General features: G+C 46.0%; 2 protein-coding genes across 2 annotated transcripts in view; one reads left to right on the forward strand and one right to left on the reverse strand.

Annotated features, from left to right (window-relative positions):
* Positions 1-10,705, forward strand: part of EFR3A (EFR3 homolog A) — a 190,093-nt gene extending 179,388 nt beyond the window's left edge. The window contains exons 25-28 of the transcript XR_004346383.1: positions 6,053-6,107; positions 7,142-7,255; positions 8,137-8,310; positions 8,905-10,705. The gene's annotated coding sequence lies outside the window, so the exon portion shown is untranslated. The remainder of the gene's footprint in view (positions 1-6,052; positions 6,108-7,141; positions 7,256-8,136; positions 8,311-8,904) is intronic.
* KCNQ3 (potassium voltage-gated channel subfamily Q member 3) overlaps positions 3,105-23,970 on the reverse strand; it is a 292,035-nt gene continuing 271,169 nt past the window's right edge. Inside the window, 6 exon segments of the mRNA XM_032609424.1 lie at positions 3,105-5,237; positions 6,867-6,951; positions 9,012-9,104; positions 11,571-11,702; positions 14,101-14,203; positions 15,131-15,333. Coding sequence (XP_032465315.1) covers positions 4,503-5,237; positions 6,867-6,951; positions 9,012-9,104; positions 11,571-11,702; positions 14,101-14,203; positions 15,131-15,333 — 1,351 coding nt within the window. The 3' untranslated portion in view covers positions 3,105-4,502.

Raw genomic sequence — 23,970 nt, forward strand, 5'->3', positions numbered from 1 at the left:
AGCAAGCCTTCAAAGACAAGTGAGGACATGGGCAGATTCCTCAGGATGCCCAGGGTTCAGAAAGCAAAGATAATCCTTGGGTTCTAGGTTGCCCTGGATATGTATTCAAGGAAAACGAAGAGTAGCTATGGGGCATCTTCTGGAGGAAGCCTGGGGTGCACTTTCCAAAGTGCTGTTGGCTTCTTAGGACGCTGGACACATTTATTCTCTTGCCCCAGGAGAATCTGATGTGCAGGTTTCCGGAAGCAGAGTGACACTTTTCTCTTCAAATAGATGCTGTATATTGGTTTACTATAAGCTTCTCTTGGTCAACACAATGAAATGGAAGTAGCTCAGCTCCTTGCCTGGTCTCGATCATGGTAGGGATTTGGAGAGGAAGAAAAGCTGATTTCTCCAAGAACCTTCTCAGATACTCCAGAAACTCCTTCTTCCACAGCTTGTCTGGAGCTATAATGTCTAAGGCATTGAACGCAAACTCAAAGTCCCCATACAATCCAATCAGCCGTCCCTGAGCTGATGGGGTCATTACGATTTGATGCAGACGTTTTGCTTTCACTTTCTTCCATGTTCAGTCTCTCACTGATTCCAACCTAGGAAGCATTCCTGTCTGTATAGTTGTCTGCAGGGATGAATCAGGTTCTTCCCACTTCTGGTAGACATAATGTAAAGGGACCTTTAATAATTCCAGGCCACCAGATTCCTAGCTTTTTGATAGCAGTCTGTATTTTTTCTTATCTCTGAATTTCTGGTGCATTGGTGCAGTGCCTAGAAGACAGTGGTGCTTAATAAATCTTGTAAATGAATAACCAAAGGAACATTTTTATCGCGGTCATTAGAGTGGTATGGAATTATGACAATGATCTTGGCCAGTTTGAGTAGCTCCTGTTACGTTAACATTTTCTATAAGTAATTGTTCTTTCAACTTACAGTGTCTAGGAACCGTGTTGCACAAAGTGGGCATTAAACGCGTACTGTTGATTAATGAGCGCATTTGATGTACAGTATATACCTTGGGGTTTTCTGGCTATGTTTTTCATGACAACTAGAGCTTTATAATATCAACGCCATGTCTAATAAGTCTAATCTCTCAGTTTCCAGAACAAACACAGTTAGTGAATAGAACTTCTCAATTTGATTTTTTTCCTCTCACAAAAAAAAAACAAAAAAACTTTCAGTATTTGCTTGTGTGCTAGTCTCTGATAGTCAAACTCAAATTGATCTCAAGTATTTTCTTCTCAGCCCAATAGGATCACCCTTCACCTAACATTTGGAAAGTGTATCTATCTCATTAATGTTGATCCTGCTAAAAGACGAACCTCTTCAATTTTGCACATATCATGTTGTGACACAGAGACTGAATACATATATCATAGTTTTCCCTTGAGAAAATCATCCTTCATTTGCCATTAATTTCATGGAGTTCTGCTGAAACTACTGCAATTTCCTGGGCAAGCTTCAGAACCACTGGTTTATCTGAAGTAGAATAATCTTGGGCTGTGTTATTTGCCAATTCTGTTGATTATTTCATCATGCTGTTTTTTTTTTTTTTTTTTGACAAAAAGTAGGTTTGTGGAAGCACACACTGTTTCTCCTAATAACTTTATGTTTAATCCCAGACTCTGAATTTCTACTCATCAATGCAGCCATGTTGATGATGTCGTCTGTGGGCAGGCAACTTGAGTAGGCTTGGTTTGCATTCTGGAATGTGTTTTTTTTTTTAAAAGGAATATCAAAGAATATTCTAGATGATTTTTCTTTCTTTTTGTTTTCTTAGATGGGAAAGAACAGCTCTTAAGATTCTTATCATTTATTCATTCATGAAGACGTAATTTGCCTTTGTCTACACGGATAAAGACAACATACTGCATTGGAGTTATGGAATCGACACAAACCCAATCCCTGCCCATCAGTTACTAAAAGACCTAAGGTAATCCTCTTAACTTTGGAGCCATGGTAACTATTTTTAACCTGAGGATGAGAAAGTCTCACTCTTCCAGCTGGGAACTCCATTGAGTTCTTGGAAAATGCCTCTATTTGTAAGATACTGAGGCCAGTAGGTTCTGCGAGAATATTAATAAGTTAGAAAAATAATTGGACGTTAGACGGCTCAATCATTTTTGACAAGAGATTCCAGGAAGGTCAGAATCAAGAACCGAACTCTAAGGAAGGGCCATAAGGTTTCTTAGGTCATCAACTCCAGTGGCGCTTGCAGCCACACTGAAGGGGGTCAGGAGGCTCACATGCCCTTTGCCCTTCGGAAAGCCAGAAAGTCAAACGGCAAACCATGGGGGAGGGGGTTTCACGTCTGATGTATGTGCGCACCCTTGTGTATTTCCTACCTCGGACTTCAAAGCCAACACCCATCCATTCGTGGGACTCTCCAAGTAAAACTCCTTTTTTACCCCTCACAAAGCCAAGGAGTTCGGGCTTTGGTTTTAAGTCCCTAAAGTCAGGGGCTGACCCTTCATCATTACTGTACTCTGAGCCTTATACATGGTACCTGTTGACACATAGGTTGAAAGAAACCAATCTCTGAGGAAGGAGCTCCTCTCTCCAATATAGTGCAAGATCCCTGCATGAGGTAACGATGAAACCATCCACCATCATGTCTGCCACAGCCATTATGGCTCTTGACAAGACTGCGAGGGAAAGAACGTCGGTGGGACGTAGACACTCGCTTAGGCCATTTCAAACATCCTGTCATCAAGGTAACCATCCACAATGTGTGCTTAGACGTATGAAAAGAGTGAGACAATAACACTGCAGTGTAGTCATTTAGCTGATTACCTCAAGCCTAACGGAAACCTTTTCCATCAGTGTGTTTCAGAGAATAGCAACATCTCCTAGCAGGATGGCTTCTGCTTCATATTAATGCTTATATAGTAGGACAGTGAGCTCAGCTAGTCTTAGGGCTATGTGTGGTTTAAAAAATCTAGAGGAGGGGGAGTCCCTGGTGGCGCAGTGGTTGAGAGTCCGCCTGCCGATGCAGGGGACGTGGGTTCGCGTCCCGGTCTGGGAAGATCGCACATGCCGCGGAGCGGCTGGGCCCGTGAGCCACGGCCGCTGAGCCTGCGCGTCCGGAGCCTGTGCTCCGTAACGGGAGAGGCCACAGCGGTGACAGGCCCACGTACCACAAAAAAAAGAAAAAAAAAAAAAAAAATCTAGAGGAGGAAAAATGGATGGTTGTGGAAATTTTGTCTAGTATTAATGTCTAGTATTAATGAATGTTGTAGCTCACTTGTATTACTACTTTTTTCTGGGTCCAAAATGCAAAGCATCCGACAAACATGTTTTGCAATAAAAGCAGACATCCTCCTCCCGCTGGGTAAACAGTGTCACGAATGTTTTCCACACAACAGAGTACAGGCACCTCGGTCCTGCTGTGTAAACTGCAGAGTGGCGTGGCAGGAGGGACCAGGGCCTGGAGTGAGTCAGCTGACCGGGCTTTGAGTCTCAGGTCTCCGGGGAACACTGGAGTGGCCCTGGACATATGTCTTTACCCGGGCCTAAGCTTTCTCATTTTTACAAGGAAGGATGTGGACTGGATAATTCTGTGCGCCCTCTTGACTCTAGTTCCTATGTGAGGTGGACATTTTATACAGTATCTCGGGGAAGAATGTGAATTGGAACCTCATTTTGAAGGCACTGAGCTCCTGCCCCGAGGGGCACCCCGCTGCTGATAAAGTCTGTTATCTTTGGCTACGTAATTTGGGAACTATCTTAACGTGCGTGTGTGTGTGTGTGTGTGTGTGTGTGTGTGTGTGTGTGTGTGTGTTTTCTCCCTGCCTAGTCACAACTCATCCGACACGTTCCACCCGCCACCACCCCTCATAGATGAGGAAACCGGGGCGTGATGGTTGACGATGACAGACTTAGTGAGGTCCCTTTGAGAGCTTCTGGAAGGTTTTCCCAGGCTTTCCTTAGTAAAATAATGTTTTAAATTCTTGGTTTTGAAGATGTGATGATTATCTCGTTCCTGCCCTCACGTTTTTAGCTCAGGAGGCAACGTCACTGGTACGCAATGTATTTTTGTTGAGAGAATTATTTGCTTGCTTTAGAAAACGGTTAATTGTTGGGACTGTTTTACACAAAGGGGCAGTGACGCTAGAAACAACGTAAACGACTTTCTCTGCTCACCCAACCAAAACCCAAACCAGACGACCACACAGACACATAGCACGGCTCCTCAGTCATTTCTCCCTGTACTGGTCCAGTCATGATTCAAAGTAAGAAGAGCGGATAAATGTGTATCCTAAAGAGGTTAGCGGTACCATTTATATAGTGTAAAGTCATGCAAACCATGCTTGAAAGGAAGCGGCTTCACTGTGGTCACCTGGAGAAGAAAAAGGCCACGAGAAGCCCCAGCCCAGGTGGGGCTACCACGCACATGCAGGCGTTTGATGCAGCCACTGGGGATCTCACAGGTACATGGCGGGTGTGAGAGCAAGTGAGCTATACAAAGTCTGTCTACATTACAAGGAGGAGCCAGCCCACAACCCCTTTTAAGTGGGCTTGTTGGAAGGGGTCCATATCGAATCAGAAATACCATCCCCCGTGGATGACAAAGGCATGGAGCCACTGGGCGTGAAGGGGTCTGTGTCCGTGTCTGTCTCACCCTCGGCGAGGTACCGTTTCTCCCTCATCCAGCTTGACCCCCCGCTCGGGCCAAACACAAAATCGTCTCTGTCTTGGGAGATGCTGAAGCCACTTGGAGAGCGTTCCAGCTCCTCGTGGTTGATGGACATCAGGGACAGGGGTGTGTCACTGTCCCGGGTGATGCTGCGTCTCTGCTGGGGGGAGACCCGGTCCGAGCAGGGACTGTGCAGTTCAGCCTGGGAGTGGTAGCTCCCTCGGGAGTCGAGAAGAGTCAAGATAGGCAGGACGGTGGGCCTTTCCGCATAGGTGGTCGCCGAGGAGGAAAGGGTGGCGTGAACCTTTCCAGAACTGGGTGCCCCTCGGGACAGGTTCACGGGGTCGTGGGCAAAAACCCCGTAGGGGCCGGCCTTGTCAATGGGCACCTGGTGGACGCTGTAGGGAGCGCTGGGGGCGCCGGTCTCAGAGTCGTTACACATGATGGTTTTCAAATCCGCTTCCCTGCGGTCCTCTCTCTTCTCCACCTCAGCTGGCGAAGAGGTCCCCTGGGTCGGGCGGAAGTCGGTGACGTGCACCTGCAGCCGCTCCAGGTGCTGCATATGCATATCCACCAGGAAGTCCAGTTTCTTCCCCATGTCGCGAACCTGGAAAATACAAGGAACCGTGAATCGCTGCTTTTTCCGGACCTGCGGGTAGTTTTACTGGTCGGGAGGAAAAACTATAGCGTTTACTTTTCAGAAAGGAAGAGGGTTCTTGCAAGTCGTAATCATCATAACAGCTAATTATTTTGTGCCTCTTAATTTTGAGCCTTGCGCATGGATTAGTGCTAATCTAAAAAAAAAAAAAAAAACACAGGGCAAGGACTTTCCAGAAAGCCGGAAGCAGAGAGATGGGTGGAGGACAAGTTTTACCCGAGGAGGAGGTGGCCTTGCTGCTGCGTTTGGGTCTAGGAGCGGGAGATCTTGATTTGCAAACATCCCCTTACAGAAGCATCTAGACTGTTTGTGTACATTTCCCCTACCTGGTGATGTAAGCCCCAAAGATACAAGGGCAGTGGTTAGCAAGAATTGAGCTTCTCAGAACTGGAGACCCTGCCTAGGGGTCTTGGAGGCCAGGGGAAGATACACTGAGGTAAGCTGCATCTATCTGTTCCTACCCACACAATTGAGAACGTATCAAAATCTTTGAGTGCACAGACACAAGTGTGCATTCATGTGTGCATGGCATGTTCTTTCCCTGACAGTTCATAACTCACCAGGAAGCACTGCAGGCAGGTCTACCATCCTCTCTTACAGATGAAGACACACAGCGTAGAACTAGGTCATGGCTGAGTTGGTACCCAAGCCTTAACAATAACTAATACTTCTCTAGCAGTTAGTATGCACTTTAAAGATATTAACTTATTTAATTTTCGTAACAGCCCTATGAGGTGGATACTATTATTCTCTCTATTTTCCAGGTGAGGAAATAGAGGCACAGAGAGATGAAGTAACTCATCAAACATCACAGAGCAGGTAAGTGGAAGAGCTGAGATGAGAAATTAAAAATTTAAAATGGAAAAAGGATATTCCTGATATCCCAAAAAAGAATAATCATTCGAATTCTCTCTTGCTTCTTCTGCACAGATCCAATTTGAGGTTCTGAATAAAATAAAAGGGTTAATAGGAATCCTAAGGGAAACTGACAGTGCTATTTATCTAGTGTAAAGCTGGGCAAACGATCCTGAAATACAAGCTGCTTTACTGCAGAGAGGAGAGGTGGGCTACCTAGGGTGCTGTCACTGAATAGGTTTCTTTCTGCCCTGAATGAACCCCACCCACAGCCTGCCCCCCTCCAGGCCCCTTCACACCGGCCACACAATGACCCAAACTTTCAGGGAAGGAGGAGAATTACGAATAAACGTGGAGAAGGTCACCAACATTCCTTCAACACCATGAAGTTCATGGTAACAGGAGCCGCCATTTGTTGAGTGTTTACTGTGTGCCAGCTACTACTGTAGATAATTTACAGGTATCAGTTGATTTAGTCCTCATGGCAACCTTATGAGGTATTAAAATCCCTGTTCTACATACGAGGAAACTAAGACTCAGAACGGTTCATTCACTTGCATGTGACCACCCAACCAGTAAAGTGCTGAATCGGCGATTTCATTTCCAGATCCTTTTATGAATGGTAGATTCTCAAGTAAAGTATGTCATCTCCCTATGAAAAAAATGACATTTGAAAGTAAATTTCACATACTTGTTTTTTGGTGAGAGAAAGGAAGGACCTACCTGCCTTTCGACTTTCACAAACTTCCCCATCATGCTCTGGTCTTCAGTTTCGGATGTGGATGGTCTGGCCACATACGGTTCATTCCTAGGAAAGAGCCCATATTGCTGTAAGATCGTGATAGCTACTTTGGCCTTGCAAGGTCATTTCAGCTAGGTGGGCTGTGGCCCCTGGAACTATCCTTCTCGTGTTCAGGCTGACGTGGTCTGGAAGAGGCCACGCAACTCTGGAGGCAGATGGGCATCAGGAAAGGCCAGCATTTTCCTGTCTTCAACAGGGACATCTCATGCTTACCGTGTTTACTGCAGGAAAGTGTGAAGTTTAACCAGTGGACCGCCAGGGAAGTCCTGAAGCTGAATATTAAGCTGCTCTTAGGAAGCTTTGTGTCAAGGTTAGTAACTGTGCCCAGAGTGTTTGATTCCTTTAAATTATGTTCCTTGGCCTTTCCGTCTCACGACTGGTTGAGGATGGAGTGGGGGAGGGGTTGTCTCATCTCTGAAATTCTACACAGTGGGGACCAATATTCCAATATTTCATCTGTTTCATTTAGTTAAGACTGGGAAACAGATGTGAAATCTGGAAAATGATGCAAAAGATGCTGTTCGTAGGTAACAGGATGGAGACGTGTGCTGCATTTGCTCCTTGGCCAGGCACAGTTCACATCTGCCTAAATTCCAGTTAGTTTCAGTATTGCTCTATGTAGAAGAGACCTTTCAGGGCACCTAGCTATTGCTTGAAACCACTCATGTCTGGCACTTTCTAGGCAGTTGGTTTTTCTCTCTAGGCTACTGACTCCTGCTAAGACCCTGGCCTGTCTTGGGCTGAGCAATCTTGAATTAAAGCAGATGTCAAACACTGGTGGCCTGTGTGCTGAATCCAAGCCCACCAGTGTTCTCCTCGGCTTGCACAGGGTTCTAAACATTTAAGCCGTCTCAGAGATGGGGAATTGTACATCACATCTGGATATGCAGCTTTTCTTGAGAAATCAGACTCTCTGGAAACAGAGGATCTTCATTGGTATAATTAGCAACAGCAGAACAAAGTAACAGTTACCTCCTCGGGATGGGGCACGTTCACCCCTTGCTATTCTATCCCCAGGATTGAGCCCAAAGATTAGATGCTGTATATTATCCTCCTTATGTTCTCCCTTCTTTAATAATAAGGAGCCTTATTATGATAAGGTGCATAACATTTCTTATGCCTACCTCCCTTCACTCATGTTACCTGCCTTGAAGACATTCGGGAATAAAGAAGTGTACACTTCTTTTACAGTGGACTTTCTAAAGCAGGCATCCCCAGCGCCCGGGCCACGGACCGCTACTGTTAGGAACCGGGCCGCACAGCGGGAGGTGAGCGGTGGGCAAGCAAGCGAAGCTTCACCTGTATTTACAGCCGCTCCCCGTCGCTGGCATTACCGCGTGAGCTCCGTCTCCTGTCAGTCTCACAGTGAGCTGTATAATTACTTCATTATATATTACAATGTAATAATAGAAATAAAGTGCACAGTAAAGGTAACGTGTTTGAGTCGTCCCGAAAGCATCCCCCCCCTCAACCCCCAGTCCGTGGAAAAGTTGTCTTCCATGAAACCGGTCCCTGGTGCCAAAAAGGTTGGGGACCGCTGTTCTAAAGGACGGCTCCTTGTTCATGAGGACCTAACAAAGGACAATTCTCAAACATTTTTTGAGGGACAGCGGAGCTGCTCTGTTGAAGGACACAGCTCTACCTGTTACAATGTTGTCAGGGACCTGACATCTGATGTCCTTCTTGGGCTCTGTGGGTGATGATGCAGGAAAAGCCAAGATAGCTGACCAGGAGTGCCTTGGGCTCTGCCAACATGACATATTCTTTCGGTTCCAATAAAGCTCATAAGTCTCCTCTTATTTTATAACTAGGAACCCATTAGTTTCATTTTCAATAGCCATAAAAAGCAGTGTCACCTACAGGGTCTGGGTGGAGGGGCTGCAAGTCTTTTGTACAGAAACCTCTCAAATGGCCACAGGCCGGAATAGGCTTCAAACTCTTTCTCTTCATCTGGTTTAGGGGAATGGCAACCTCACCCCACCGTGAAGGAACCCAGCTGAGATTTGGGGAATGCTCTGTGGGCTTTGGCACCACACAGCCTGTCGGCCCATGACCACAGGCCCCACCTGGGAGATTGCTGGGATGGGTAGGTGAATGCTTTCTGAGACTTCTTATGTTTTGGAGTAGACGGAGGTCCAGGGGTGAAAATCATATCTATTCTGAAAGAGAGCACACAAAGAGAGGGGATTAAATTTAAAACAGCTTTACATGAAAAGAGAAGAAAGCAATTCATTCTCTTCCTTCTGTAGTCAGCTGTGGGTTTGGAATATAAAGGAGAAGAGAGAGGAAGGGGGAAAGGGAAAGGAAGAGGTGACGAGAGAGAGAGAGAGAGAGACAGAGACAGAGACAGAGACAGAGACAGAGGGACAGAAAGAGAGTAAGAATTTATAATCTCAAAGTATCATTATCTTTTTTCGGTCCAGGGGTACCGGGAGCATCTCTCTATCCCAGGGGAGAGAGGCAGCCAAACCACTGAGACAGGGTGACAGTTGTGTCTTGTTATTTCTTACAGGAAATGTCATGTGTGCTACAGCCTACGTGGTCTTCCGGCTCATTTATTCCACCCAAAACATCTAGTTAGGGAGTTTTTCTTCCTAAACCCTAGCCTCTGTTTTCAGCTGTGCTCTCTTTTCTCTGCTGCTTTGCAGGCCTCTCCGACCATTAGAGGGATGATCCAACACTGGCTCCCACGCCTTGCTTCCATTTCTGCTCAAGCCACTAGCTCCCTATCTGCGCCACCCTGAGCACAACAGGAGACAAACGCCCCCGCCCACCCCCTCCCCTCATCAAGTTGCAGGGCTAGGGCAGGGGCAGGGTGTGGGAACAGCCTTGAAGGCTTATCACAGGCCTAGGACCGCTAAGACCATGCACCCAGAAGAAGCCATGCCTTACTCTCTCTGCAAACCCAACCGCTCCTCCAGTGACCCCACCATGTACTAAATCACCCTTCCTTTCTCTCTGGCCTCCTGCAGTATCAGCATGGCTGGGGGTATGTGATTAGCCCACTTCGGCAGTCAACCTCCCGCTAAGACTCAGAAATTCATGTGCCTGCTAAATACCAAACATGATGACTGTGCAAAGGTCCACTCGATGCACATTAAGATGGGCTGATATTTCTGGAGGCCGGTATGTCCTAGACATCGTGTTCCCTCCTTCCATCTCTCAGAGAGACATACTGCATAAATAACAGCATGTTAGGCTCAGAACTTGTTCACGCATCCTTTTGCTCGGCAGGTATTGAGCGCCGATCGTGTGCCCGCCACTGTGCTGGGCCGTCACAGTTGGTATTCCATTTATGGATAAAGGCAGGTCACAAATAAGCATTCTTCCAACCCAGCAGCATCATTAATGGTCAGCTCATTCAACATGATGGTCCTATGAACTCTGCAGGACAACCCAATGGTGAAATATTTCAGATGAGAAAACTGAGGTCCAGAGAGGACCTGACTCATGTCAATTTGAAATCTCACACAGGTCTGAGAATGAGCCTCAGGGCTTTGGCTTCCTGATGTCAGTTCTATGACTTGACATCAAAGTGTCCTTTAGTTGTTTTAAATGATTTTCTTTTTAAAAGGATATTTTTACAATTCATTGAAGATTTGATACATTTAAAAAGTAGGAAAAAAAATCACACATGGACTCATCACATCAGTAGAGCTATGGTAACCCCTTGGGGGAAGTCTTATTTCTTTTCTTTTGGCTCCTGTAAGGGAGAGTGTGTATGTGTTGTGTATATTTCTGAATAAACGTTACGTGTGTACACTTTTGTAATCATAGTATATAAATAACATAGTTAATATCATCACAAGATCTAGGTAGACTATATATAAATATAATCATATGTATGTCCATGTAAGTATCTAAGTGTACTGTAAGTAATCATATTATGTATATATATATTCACTAATCACATAAATTTTTATGTCACTATATACATTTTTAACATGTCATTTGATGGCTGCGTAACTTTTTAATGAGAGCAGGTACCATTATTTTCTTAATCACTATTTATAGAATTGAGGCAGTGTGGTATGTTACAGGGAATGGGAGTTTTGTAACCAGTTGGATCTGGTTTGACTTCCAGCTCTGCCACCTACTAGCTGGGTAGTTTTGGGCAAATCCATTGTCCTATGAGCTTCAGTTTCATCACTGGTAAAATGACAGCTATAATGCAATAATTAGGGGGTTATAAGGGATTGGAGACATAAATGTAGAGCACCAGGTGCTTAACAAAAATGGAGGCAATTACTGGGAATTGGGAATCAATGCTGTTTCCATATTTTCACTAGTATAAATAACACTTGATGAACTTTTAATTGGGTGAAAATTTATATTCAGAATTAGTCAACTGGACTCATTTTAGGTAATCCCAATTTTGTTGGCAAAATCCAAAGCAGCACAGTCAGGGGCCAGTAGCACAGATGCCTTTTTCTCCCTGAGGCTTAATCATGGTGTTGGTTGGCTGTGACATCCATGTTTGATGAATGTTTGATGAATTTTGTTCTTAAAATTTCTCCCCTGCACTGTGGATTACTGAATGCCTTTCACCCTCAGCGCTAAGGTCTACCTGGCTCTAATTCCTTAGCAGTCAGGAGAGCACCATCCTTCCAGGTGTGCTGTCTTACCTCGTCTGAAGGTACTTTATCCTGGAAAGCATGTCAAGATGTCCGGCGGAATACTGCTCAATCACATCCTTCACGTCATAAGGCCTCAAAGTCTCCTTGAATTTTTTTTTATAGAGACGGAATTGTAGAATTCTGCAAGGCAAAGTAGAGACATTTGTACATCAAGAGTGGAGAGTAAAGGAAATTATGATACAAGATGAGCAAACTCTGGGGCGGGGGAGGATAAAAGATCCAAAGAGAAACAACTTGATGAGAAGTTTCAACTCTTGGTCCTGGTTCTACCTCTTGGAAACACGCTGAATGAGGCTAGCTAGCGTCTCTCCTTCATGACTACCTCCTCTTACTCATTTGAATAATAAATTCATAGTAACAATAAGAGCTAACATTTATTTCACATTCATTACATGCCAGACACTGAGCTAAGTGCATTTTTAACAATTTGCTAATAGATCAATTCACAGATGATGCAACTGTGGCCGAGAGAGCTTCAGCATCTTCCCAGGGCCATCTAGCTCATAACGTCAGAGTTTCCTTCAGACCCAGGTTTGTACGCGGACAAGGCTCGCGGTCCTAATCCTGTGTCACACTGCTTTCTATTTGAGGACAGCTGACATATCTCTTCCTCAATAGCCTCCTTAGTCTTTTGGCTTATGAGCTCCTGGAAGAGAAAAAAGCTAGCTTCTGTTCCCCGAGTTTTCTCAGGTTCTCAATTAAGTGGGGCACCCAGAACTTGGAGATGCTGAACCCTCACCTCCATCTTCCTGGGAACCAATAAAGTCATCCTAGGTGATTAATGCTCCTTGAAATTCCCATCACGAGGTCAACTCTTGCTGAACATAGTGTCAATTAAAACCTTTAATCATAGGCCAGGTAGGAAACACAGCTTCCCGGGTCCTCCCATCTCATTCTTGTACAGGTCTTTTATTTTTTGGCTGCCTCGGGTCTTAGTTGTGGCACGCAGGATCTTTGTTGAGGCATGAGGGATCTTTCGTTGCGGCAACAGGTTTCTCTCTAGTTGTGGCGTTCGGGTTTTCTCTTCTCTTCTAGTTGTGGCGTTCGGGTTTTCTCTTCTCTTCTAGTTGTGGCATTCGGGTTTCTCTCTAGTTGTGGTGTTCGGGTTTTCTCTTTCTTTTCTCGCTCGAGCTCAGTAGCATGTGGGATCTTAGTTCCCTGACCAGGGATCGAACCTGAGTCCCCTGCACTGTAAGGAGGATTCTTTACCACTGGACCACCAGGGAAGTCCCATGTACAGGTCTTTTTTATGGTGCATTCAAGGCTCATTTTGTTCGTCATAGCCCATGGCGTCAGCCCCTAAACACTATTTTTGCCTATTGACTGTATATCCAACTCGCCATCCTTTCCAATTTTACGTCATTTTCTAAGCCTGCCCTTTACATAGCTTCATCTAAGGTAGGTATCAGGAACTATGGCTTGCAGGCCAAATCTGGCCCACTGCCTGTTTTTGAAAGTAAAGTTATGTTGGAACACAGTCCCAGTCATCCATTTATAGACTGTTTACAGTTGCTTTTGCACTACAAAATCAAAGTTGAATACAGCGGAGACCTATGGATCATAAATCCTGACATATTTACTACCTGGCTCTTTACAGAAAAAGTTTGCCAACCCCTGAACTAAGGCATCAATGACAATGCTAAAAAGGATGGAGCAGAAGCCAGACCGTGAAGCATCCCGGCAGAGACCTCCCTCGAGCTTGACACAGATTCATTCATTGGTTTTCTTTGAATAAGACCATTCAACCAGTTATGAATCCAGGCCGTTGTGTTTTTATCCAGCCTCATTTCTGGGACATTGTACAGGATGGGATCACGAGGAACCAGGCTTTGCTGAGGGTCACATATTATAAACTATTGTGCTCCCTGATCTACTGGACTGGGAATCTTCTGAAAATATCACGACTAGTTCTCAGAGACTCTGACTTAGTTTCTAGAATTCACTGACTGCCACTATGGAGGAGTGCTTATAAGCCCATATCCTGGTCAAAGTTCCCTTGAAGTAGTAGCATATTTTTATTTTCTTGTGGAATTCAAAACAAAACAGAAATAGCCGGAGTGAATTACAGTCTTGTCTGAAGCAGACAAAAAAATCCTATCCGTGATTATCTTGTTGAAAATGCTAATTAAAAAAGAACTAGATGGATGAAGACAGACGGAAGAAAAGCTATTTTGAGGAAGAAGCCTATAAAATAAAACTCCATGTCAATACACCCCTGCCTCCCCAACATCCTTTAAAATAAATGGTGGCCGAAGCCAGACAAGAGGGTGACAGTCGGAAACACTGTCAGGGGCCTGTGGAAGCATGTTTATAAAACGGAGAGCAAGGGTCTCCCAGGATGACCTGCTAATGTAGCCGCTCCCTTAGAATTGACATAGTCTCTGGACTTGACTCAGGGGTTACTTGAGGGATCTTCTGCCCACCTTCCCAAAGCCTAAGAGCACTTTACAAAACCGCATCCTGTGGGAGCTGAGCTGGGGCCTTGGGAGGCCCACAGGTAGGGAGGAGGGGGCGTTACCTGACGGCTCGGATGGCGGCCTTCAGGGTGGGGATCATGTCTTCGATGAGGAAGTCATTCCCGTAGCCCCTGTCCTCCGCTATGGGGTCGGCCGTCCCGGCATCTGGGAGGGAAGGAGACACATATCAATGGCAGGCCGCAGTACTTGGAAAGGCTCGGGGACCTGGTTCGGTCAGAGCTATCCAAACTCAACCTCCTGAATCTCCGTTCCCATTTCAGAAACCCCGATGCGTTCTCCAGCTGTGACATCATTCCGTCATTCAGACCCTCTCCTCATCTCCCTTCCGTTATCCAGGTGTCTGAGTCAGAGGTGCCTGTAGGTCAGGACTGTTGCTGGGGGAGAAGGCTAGGATGGAGGTGATGTGAATCCCAGGGTTCCGGAGTGGCCCTTTGGAGGCAGCAAAGGGACACACGTGGGTGTCTATCAGACAGACCCGGGTTTGGATTCTTGCTCTGTCAGTCATTATCCTTGTGACCTTGACTTGGGGGGTGGTCACTTTCTGAGCCCTACTCATCCGCCCTTTTCGTAAGTGAAAGAGGCACACAGATGTATTGCTCCTACGGCCCCCATGGGGCACTTCTCCAACACCTCTTCCCACCCCTGGGGGTGCTGAGTTCCCCAGGTGTCCAGATCACTCTGCACCTGGCCCCTCTCCATCCTTCAAGGTGACCTCCATGGCAATGCACTCATCAGGGCCACCCTTAGGATCCATGGCGGTATGTCCCAAGGCTCCCTGGAGGGGATGTGCAGACACATGTGGTGACCCTGGCCCAGGAGAACAGCTAACGTGGGCCCTCTGCTCTTGGAGTGAGTGCAGGGACCTATCACAGCCCAGGGGCTGAGGATAAGACAAGTGAGACGCTAATGCAGGGCAGTAGGAAAGGGCTACTTTGTAGACTGCAGGGTTCTTCCACAGGGAGGGGAGGGAGGGAGGGAGGGAGGGAGGGAGGGAGGGAGGGAGGGAGGCGAGGAAGAGGGTGGGAGGAGGTGACAGGGAGGAGACAGGGTGAGGAAGAGGAAGGGCGTTACCTTCAGAGCTCTGCCAGAAAGCGTATGCTTTCATGCGGAAGGCGGTGCGGAAACGCTCTTTATTGTTTGAGCCAACAGGCTTTGGTTCTTTAGAAGGACTTTCTTCTATGGCATCTACATTCAGAGGGGTAAATAGCTTTCCTTTAGTATTGCTACCACGAGGATTAGAAAGGCGAACCCGATCCAAGAGACCCAGCTTTTGGCTACAAAATAAGCAAAAGTGAACAATTTTCCTCCTTGAGTGCAGGCTTTCGTAACTTCCCGTCCCTCTCCATAAAGACGCACACATCCTCTTCCACGCGGGAGTGGGACTCGCGCCTCCAGTGCTCAATCTGATTGAGCGGCTTGGAATGGGACAGGGCTTGGTTCAGATCCTAGCTCGGCAACCGACTAGCTATTACACCTCAGGCGCGTTTCTCTGTTTCAGTTTCTTCGTATGCTTAAGTGCAGCTTAAACGAGATCCAGGATATAAAATGCCAGCCTATAGCAGCAGGCAGCAAAGCTTCATTCCTCCTCCGCTCCCGTCTCCTCTGCATCAATAACTTCCCTTGTACTGCTTTGTGGTGCCCAGACAGTGACTCACAGAGGCAAAGAGTTATCAAGTGTTCCTTGAACAGAACTGAATGACATAAAGCAAGTACCCTAACCTGGTGTCCACAGACACCCCGCCATGGACAGAACTGTGGGGGAGGTCCATGAGCTTGAATGGGAAAAACACTGCATTTTAAATTTACTAATTAGATTTCAATTCACTAATCTCAAACTGAAAATTAGCATGTCTTTCAATTATGAATGTGTGAATAAACCCCAGTAATATCCTCAATGCCCCAGCCATGTCCTGTGACTTTCCACAACAGAAATCACAGGTCATTTTATATCCTGTTATCTCCAGGTATTGCCATGCTCGTCACTGCTTTGAAATTATGGTAGTATTCAACCTGCCACTACATCATGCCATTAGATTCAACACAAAGAAGCACGTATACGACTGCATCTCAAAAGTTTAAATATTTTGGTAATTACATTTCAACATTATCAGTTTCTTTTGTAACTGTCTGCCTTTTATTTATGGATTCAAAGTTGTTATTCTGAGAAAGGGTCCCTGGACTTCATTGTACTGCCAAAAGTCTTCTTGGCACAAAAAACAGTTAATGAGTCCAACAGAAAGTTGCCCTGGTGCAGAAACCATCTAGGTGTCCTCGGGCAAACCTGTGACCTTAACCAGACTCAGTTACCTCATCTTTAAAATAGGGATCAGCACATCCCACTTCACTTGGTTGCAGTGGGATCATGCCTGTCAAGGATTTGGCATGGAGCCTGGGATACAGTAGGTGCTCTGTAAATAGTAATTTCTCCCTCTGTTTCTTAGCCTCTGCCCCTCACCTGAGTGGGCACAGGAGGGAAGTCCTTTTGTGTGGTACAGACCAGAGAGACCCATAGTGCTTGTTTCACACATCAGTACACTCAGCTCAGCTGCGTTCTCTCCATCACCCACACGGGGCTTGGTACCCAGCAGGTGTGCATGTACTTGTGGGACAAATGAGTGAACAAATGAATATGACTATGGGTGGTCAAGTCAGCTTTGCGGCAGCCTGAGATAACTGAGTACTTCTAGAGTCTGCGTCTGGTGCTTCGCGCCAGAAGCCGCTGCCATCTCTGTGGCCTGGGGTGGTGAGGAGGTCCTGGCGTTGGAGCTGCAGAGGTGGGAGCACCTCGTGCCGAGCAGGTGCCTTACGCTCTCTGAGCACCGGGTCCTCATCGGTTAGGTGGGCCTAACGACACTTTGCTAAGGAGAGACTTGGGGAGCATTACATATGATAATGTCTGTAATGCTTCTTGTCTTCAGCCTGGCATAGAGAAGCCACTAAGAAGTATTTGATTAATGAATGAACGAACAGGTGGATGAGTAATTGTGACACCTGACTCCTTCTGGACTGTTCTCTCTCGCCCGGCATTGTTACATGAATCCATGTACATGCCCAGAGTAGATTCAGAGAAATGCCAGTACTCAGATGACTCCAACTTTCCTGAGCTGGTCAAAGTTTTCAGAGTGGTTTCCTGACCAGTACTAGGTAAATGACTAATGAGAATAAATCAGGGTCCAGGGGCTAAAAATACTAAACAAGGCAGGATGTCCACTGAACACACAGAGAAGGCTTTCCTAGCCATGAGCTAAGGGAAAAGGGGACTTTAGGTCAGTCACTTCTCAGGCCCTCTGCTTCCTGGCCCCTGCCTACCTGTCTTGCTATACCGCCAAGCAGATCCATCATCCCATCAGTACCAAGCCCCTTGCCCATCCCCAAGTCCCCTCCTGCATGCCTTGGTGCACTCAGCCATGCCCTTCCTTGCCTTCTCAGTTGACCTCATTCCCATCTGCCCTTTAAAACTGCCCAAGGGTCCCCTCTTGGAAACTAAGTTCTCCCCATCTGTTCCAAAGACAGGCTGTGTTTTTCTCCGTCTCTGTGTTTGGTACACAGGGTAAAGGCTGTACATTCCCACACCCGCCCGTCCCACTCGACTGTGTAGTCCTGGCAAAGAAAGGACTCTGCCTGGTTATTTCTGAACCCACCCCACAGCCTTGCTCAGCACAGCCTGATGGTCAGGACTTCGGGGCAAAACTGGCCTGAGGGGAAACGTCCTAAAAAACATGTAACCTAGGACACAGAACTCATGCCATCTGGTCCTCAGCTCCTTCACGGGCACAATGATGAGGGCCAACCCATGTTACATGTGGCTGTGGAAGGGTTAAGTGAGGGAATACGTGCAAAGTGCTTAGCTGACTGTCTGGGATGCGGATGTGAGAAGCTTTCAATAAATGCTGGCTGTCACCATTATCTCGGTAAATAATCCTCTTCCTACAGAAGCAGTAGAAAGCTAACGACATGTGTGAAAAGGATGGATAAAATTTCCTGAGCCACAAAAAAGTGTTTTTTTTTTTTTTTAATGAACTGAGATGAGTTCTCAGGATTTATGTATTATTTTACTGTACTTCTTCTCAACGCTAGTCTCAAACACTCACCACTGTCACAGAACTTGACCTGGGCAGGAGACAAGTGTATGAGAAGCTTAATTTTAAACTAAGCAAGACAAAAGTAAAAAAAGTAATGGCAGCCACTCTGTCCTGATTTGAAATCTCAGGATAACTGCTGACTATCAGATAATGAAAGAACTCTCTTGGTTCTATCTCTGTTGGGATTTAGGATTCGCTTGTTTGGCATTTAAATGTTTCACTGCAACTTCTAACAGTCTGAATTGCTTTGGCTATGTTCACTTAATACCCCACTGGTCACAGAGACCGTTTTATGAGAGATGGATTCTGACAGCATTAGGAATCCAGATGTGTCGGGCACACGTCAGGAATCTCGGCTCTGAATTATGGCCATTGAGCCTAAGAGGCTTAACGGAATTCTTTCTCCAGCAAAGTGGGTGATCAGCTTACTTCTTAATCGTGTCGCCTGAAATCCAAGACCCCAAAGGATAATCAAACGCAAGGCAAAGTTCATCCTTGAAACTCAAAACCCATCTCTGCCCTTCTCCGTATGGATTTCTAGTGCATGACTCAGGCCGTGTGTTTGGAGGCTATGCCGGGTCTCGCAAGAAAAGCTCTCCTTGAAGCTGACATCAGTTTCCCTTGGAAAGCCGGGGTCCCTGATTTGTTAAGTGCAGACAAATGATTTCCAAACACGAACTGGGAAAACTGGAAATAGAGACTAAGGATGGCAAAAGTAAAGTCCAGGCTGTTCTTTCCTGGCAGAGTTGTTCAGCCCCTGCCCTGGGCTCCTGCCCCAGGGAACTCTAAGTTGTGTTAAGCTCCACGCAGTTCCCCGATTACACACTTCCCAGCCGTGGCACAAGTGGTGACCTGTATCTAGGAAAACCTTCATCCCTTCTTTTATCCAAAAGACCGACTTTTTGTCTGAAACTTCGTCCAAATATCAGTCCCGAGGCACACTTCCACTCTTGGTCCAGTCAGATATCCATTCACTGTGCTTTCTTAGAGACTTTTCTCAACCATGGCGCTTGGCCACCATAATGAAATCTCTGACTTCCGAGGGACTCTCTCTCTCTCTCATTTTGCCCCCAATGGCACGTCTGGAATCGCACTTGATTGACGTCACTTGGAGAGCGCTACTGGCTTCCAGTGGGTCAAGGCCAGGGATGCTGCTGAACCTCCTACAGTGCACTCAGGGTGGCCCCACAGCAAAAACTTATCCCACCCAAAAAGTCAACGGAGCTGAGCATAAGAAACCAAAAGCGTAAGCTATTTGTTCAGAAACTGTACTTCGTCTAATGATCCAGCATCTAACACAGTGCCTGACACATTGTAGGCACTGAAAACACTGTTATGATGTTGGGTGAAAGAAGGAAGGAAGAATAATATTTGACCTTCTGATTAAGAAAACGAACCCAACTTCAGCTGAGGGAGGACGTGCTGTAGAGTGGAAAGAGTGTTGCCTTTGGGAGAAGAGAACTGGGTTCAAATCACTGCCCTGCAGGTAATATTTTTTAACTTGGGTAAGGCGTTAACTCTTTCTGATTCCATTTTTTTTTCACCTGTAAAATAGAGCTAATGTTATGTATTTATTCCACAAAAGTGTGTTCTACATCTTGAAAATGCTAGGCTCTTAGTAACTTGCTAAGGTAATAGTTGTGACTAAAACAGACGTGGTTTACAGCCTCCAGTGAGCTTACAATAAGGTCAAGAAATCACACAATAGGCAAACAGATATATGTATCGTTGGAAATCTGACCAGTGTCAATGAAGAAAATGTTGCCTGTCAAATCAGTAAACAAAGGATGTTGCAGCCATCAAGCCATCACATTACAGCTGCCCCAAAGGTGAACACTGAGGGAACTCAGGATAGAAACACGATGCCCCCCAGGGTGCACTCTGAGGGGATTCAGGATGAGAAAGTACCAGATGCTGGCCCTAGAGAGCTGAGAAATCATTCCATCAGTGGAATGATTTCAATGAGCCCAGACTTTTGCATCTTCCCATACATAGAAAAGCACGAAATTCCTTAACCTGAGATGCCAGGTTTTCTTTAATGAACAGTAAACTTTCGATGTTCTGACCACCCGGTCTTTGTGGCAGAAACTCCTATATATCCTGGATGCTCTTTGGAACGGTCCCTCAGAGCGATCTGAGAGGCTGCACCCAGGGCTTAAGTCCTCAGAAAGTCTGCCGAATAAAAAGTAATTCTCAACCTCTAGGCTGTGCATATTTTTTCAGTCAACACCAGGAAACAAAGAGAGCGCAGTAACAGAGAATATCATACGGTCACCTGAGGCAGGGTGGTCAGGGGAGGCCTCGGGTGGATGGGAAGAACAATTAGAGAACCAGGTTCAGTGGTTCAGGTTCAAGATAACGGTGGCTCCAGACATGGAAGCTGAGACTGGAAGAGCAAGAAGAAGCAAGATTTCAAAGAAAAGGAGTGAGAGCTCTCCAGGCAGAAGACTCGCACGTGGGTGCAAAGGGTGTGAGGGCTGGTTTGTGCCACTGAAGGGAGCGCACGTGACCAAAAATACGTGAATGGGGGACAAAGGGCAAGACGGGATCAGAGGCCAGGTCGGTGAGGGATTTTTAGAAATAGAATTCGAAAATAGGAAGAGGAACATAGGAATTTCTATTTTATTCTAGGTCTACCTGGAGACACCCAAAGAGTTCTAAGAAGGGAAGAGGATATCAACTTTGCTTTTAAAAAGAATTCACATGTTCATAGCAGCACTGTTCACAGTAGCCAAAAGGCGGAAACCACCCAAATGTCCGCGGATGGAAGAATGAATGAACAAACAAAACGCAGTATAAACATACGACGGAGCCTTAAAAGGGAAGGAAATTCTGACACGTGCTACAACATGGATGAACCCGGAGGATATCATGCTCAGTGAAATAAGCCAGTCGCAAAAAGACAAATGCTGTATGATTCCACTCCTAAAGTAGTCAAACCTGCAGAAACAGGAAGTTGAATGGTGGTTTGCAGGGGCTGGAGGGAGGAGGAAACGGGGAGCTGGTGTGTAATGGGTGCAGACTTTCAGTTTTATAAGACAAAGAAGTTCAGGAGATTGGTTGCACGACAATATGAGTATATCTAACGGCACAGAAATGTACATTTAAGAAGTATGTTACCACGGTAAAAACAGGAACACCGGGCTTCCCTGGTGGCGCAGTGGGTGGGAGTCCGCCTGCCGATGCAGGGGACACGGGTTCGTGCCCCGGCCTGGGAAGATCCCACATGCTGCGGAGCGGCTGGGCCCGTGAGCCATGGCCGCTGAGCCTGCGTGTCCGGAGCCTGTGCTCCGCAACGGGAGAGGCCACAACAGTGAGAGGCCCGCGTACCGCAAAAAAAAACCAAAAAAGCAACAAAAAAGGGAACACCGTGGCTGCTCCATGGAGAATGGATTGGAGGAAAGCAAGGAAAAAATGAAAGGCCAAAGAAGATGCCACTGAAGTTTCCTAAGCTGGTGGCTTGGACTTGGGTGACTGCAGTGGGAAGGAGGAGACCAGCACTTGGACATTTATTCTGGAGAAGAACCACAACAGTCTTCCTTGATGGGTTCTGGGTGGCCATGAGGGCAAGAGGCAGGTAAGGCACCACTCCCGGGTTTCTGGCTACACAAGTGGGTGGGTGGGGACACGATTTTTTCCTTACAGTGATGCCATTTTTTTTCAGTTGAGCAAAAGGAGCAAAACAGGTTTGGAGAAGAAACCAGAAGTTGAGTTTGGCAGTCCCTTGTCTTCACACACACACACACTTGATACAAGACTGTGGTGTGAAGCGGATTTTAGTAAATGGCGAGGATTTGCCTCACAACTCAAACAACTTAAGTTGAATATTAGACGCCACTCTTAAAATACTTTTGGAATTTGGAATATAAAAATATAAATAAATTTTGGTTTGTATGTGCTAAAGAAACACTGGAAAGATACCTAAAAACTGAAAAAGATTATTTATGGGGGGTAGGAGGGTGGAATGGGGTAGACAGGGATGGAAGTTGTACTAAGATGTTTTACTGTTTGCCTCTATATTATTTTGACTAATGAACCATGTAAATTTGTTTTAAGAAACTTAAAATTAAAAAAATTAAAATTAAAAAATCATTTAGACTCTCTCCATTGGGAAAACTTCTCAGTGGTTATACCTTCCTGCGTTATATCCTCCTCTCCCTTCCCATTTCTCCTCCTTATATACTCCCTCCAGGGTTGAGTCCTCCTCTGTTCCAATCTAGATTCTTCTCACTTCCAATTCAAGTAAACTCTCTTTTGTCTCTACTCTCACACTCAGCTCTTGGGCCCACTTTTGCACATTAAAAACTCACAGAAGTGTCCATATGAACAAAATACAAAGAGAACCTTAGGAGTGGTACTTTTAAATACAATTCTTGCCCTTCCCATCCAGGATACAGAATAAGATGAGATCGTGGGGAGGAGGTGTCAGTGAAGCTGTGATATCAGAGAGAAGTTGGAAGGGAGACAACCCAATAGGTAAGGTTAAAAAACATCAGAGGCAAACAGTGCTTAGTAAACAACTTTGCTTGGGACCAACCTGACTATATTCTCTGCCTCCTTATGCCATCTTTGTTGGACATGTGTGTCCTGGATAAGCTATAAATATGTTTTTTTAAAAAAACAAAAAAACAAAATTTGAGCTTGGGACAAGTTACTTTTAGGAAGACTGAGAGGCATCCTGTCAAATAAATCGTTGGGGACCTTATCTTTCTTATTCATAGCTATATTCCCTAAAAGGGCTTCTGGTACACAGGAGGGTCTTAATAAATATTCATTGAATAGGTGGATGGATGGATGAACAGATGGATGATGATGGATGGATGATGGATGGGTGGATGGACAGATGGACGGATGATGGATGGATGATGGATGAAGGATGGGTGGATGGACAGATGGACGGATGATGGATGGATGATGGATGGGTGGGTGGACAGATGGACGGATGATGGATGGATGATGGATGATGGATGGGTGGATGGACAGATGGACGGATGATGGATGGATGATGGATGGGTGGATGGATGGTTGATGGATGATAGATGATGGATGGATGGATCATGGATGATGTATTATGAATGATGGATGGGTGGATGGACAGATGGATGGATGATGGATGGGTGGATGGACAGATGGACGGATGATGGATGGATGATGGATGATGGATGGGTGGATGGACAGATGGACGAATGATGGATGATGGATGGGTGGATGGACAGATGGACGGATGATGGATGGATGATGGATGGGTGGATGGACAGATGGACGGATGACGGATGGATGATGGATGGGTGGATGGACAGATGGACGGATGACGGATGGATGATGGATGGGTGGATGGACAGATGGACGGATGACGGATGGATGATGGATGGGTGGATGGACAGATGAACGGATGATGGATGGATGATGGATGATGGATGGGTGGATGGACAGATGGACGGATGATGGATAAACCAAGAGAACAGTGTCACTGCAGCCAACAGAAGAGTCTTTTGAAGAAATGGTCAATCTGTCTTGTTCTGTTTGTTCAGCTCAATGAGCACAAACTGGGTAACCGGCACAGAGCAGCCAATCCCACCTACAGGAGTTAAAGCCCTGATTTTGTCCCTTCTCTTTTTCATTCTTTCTTCCTTCCCTCTTTACACATGGGAAAGGTAGAGCCTACACAAGACCAGCAGTCCCCTTTTAGAGGCTCCTTCAGCACCATGGTCTACCCTGAAAAAGGCAGAGAAAGCACAGAGAGAATAAAAATCTGTCACCATCCACGTGCCAAACCTTTGAGGCTTTGGTGCCCTGCTTTTCTCTCTGAGAAAAAACTATGAATGAAAG

This window comes from Phocoena sinus, chromosome 17 (assembly GCF_008692025.1).
Source record: "Phocoena sinus isolate mPhoSin1 chromosome 17, mPhoSin1.pri, whole genome shotgun sequence".
Classification (NCBI taxonomy): domain Eukaryota; kingdom Metazoa; phylum Chordata; class Mammalia; order Artiodactyla; family Phocoenidae; genus Phocoena; species Phocoena sinus.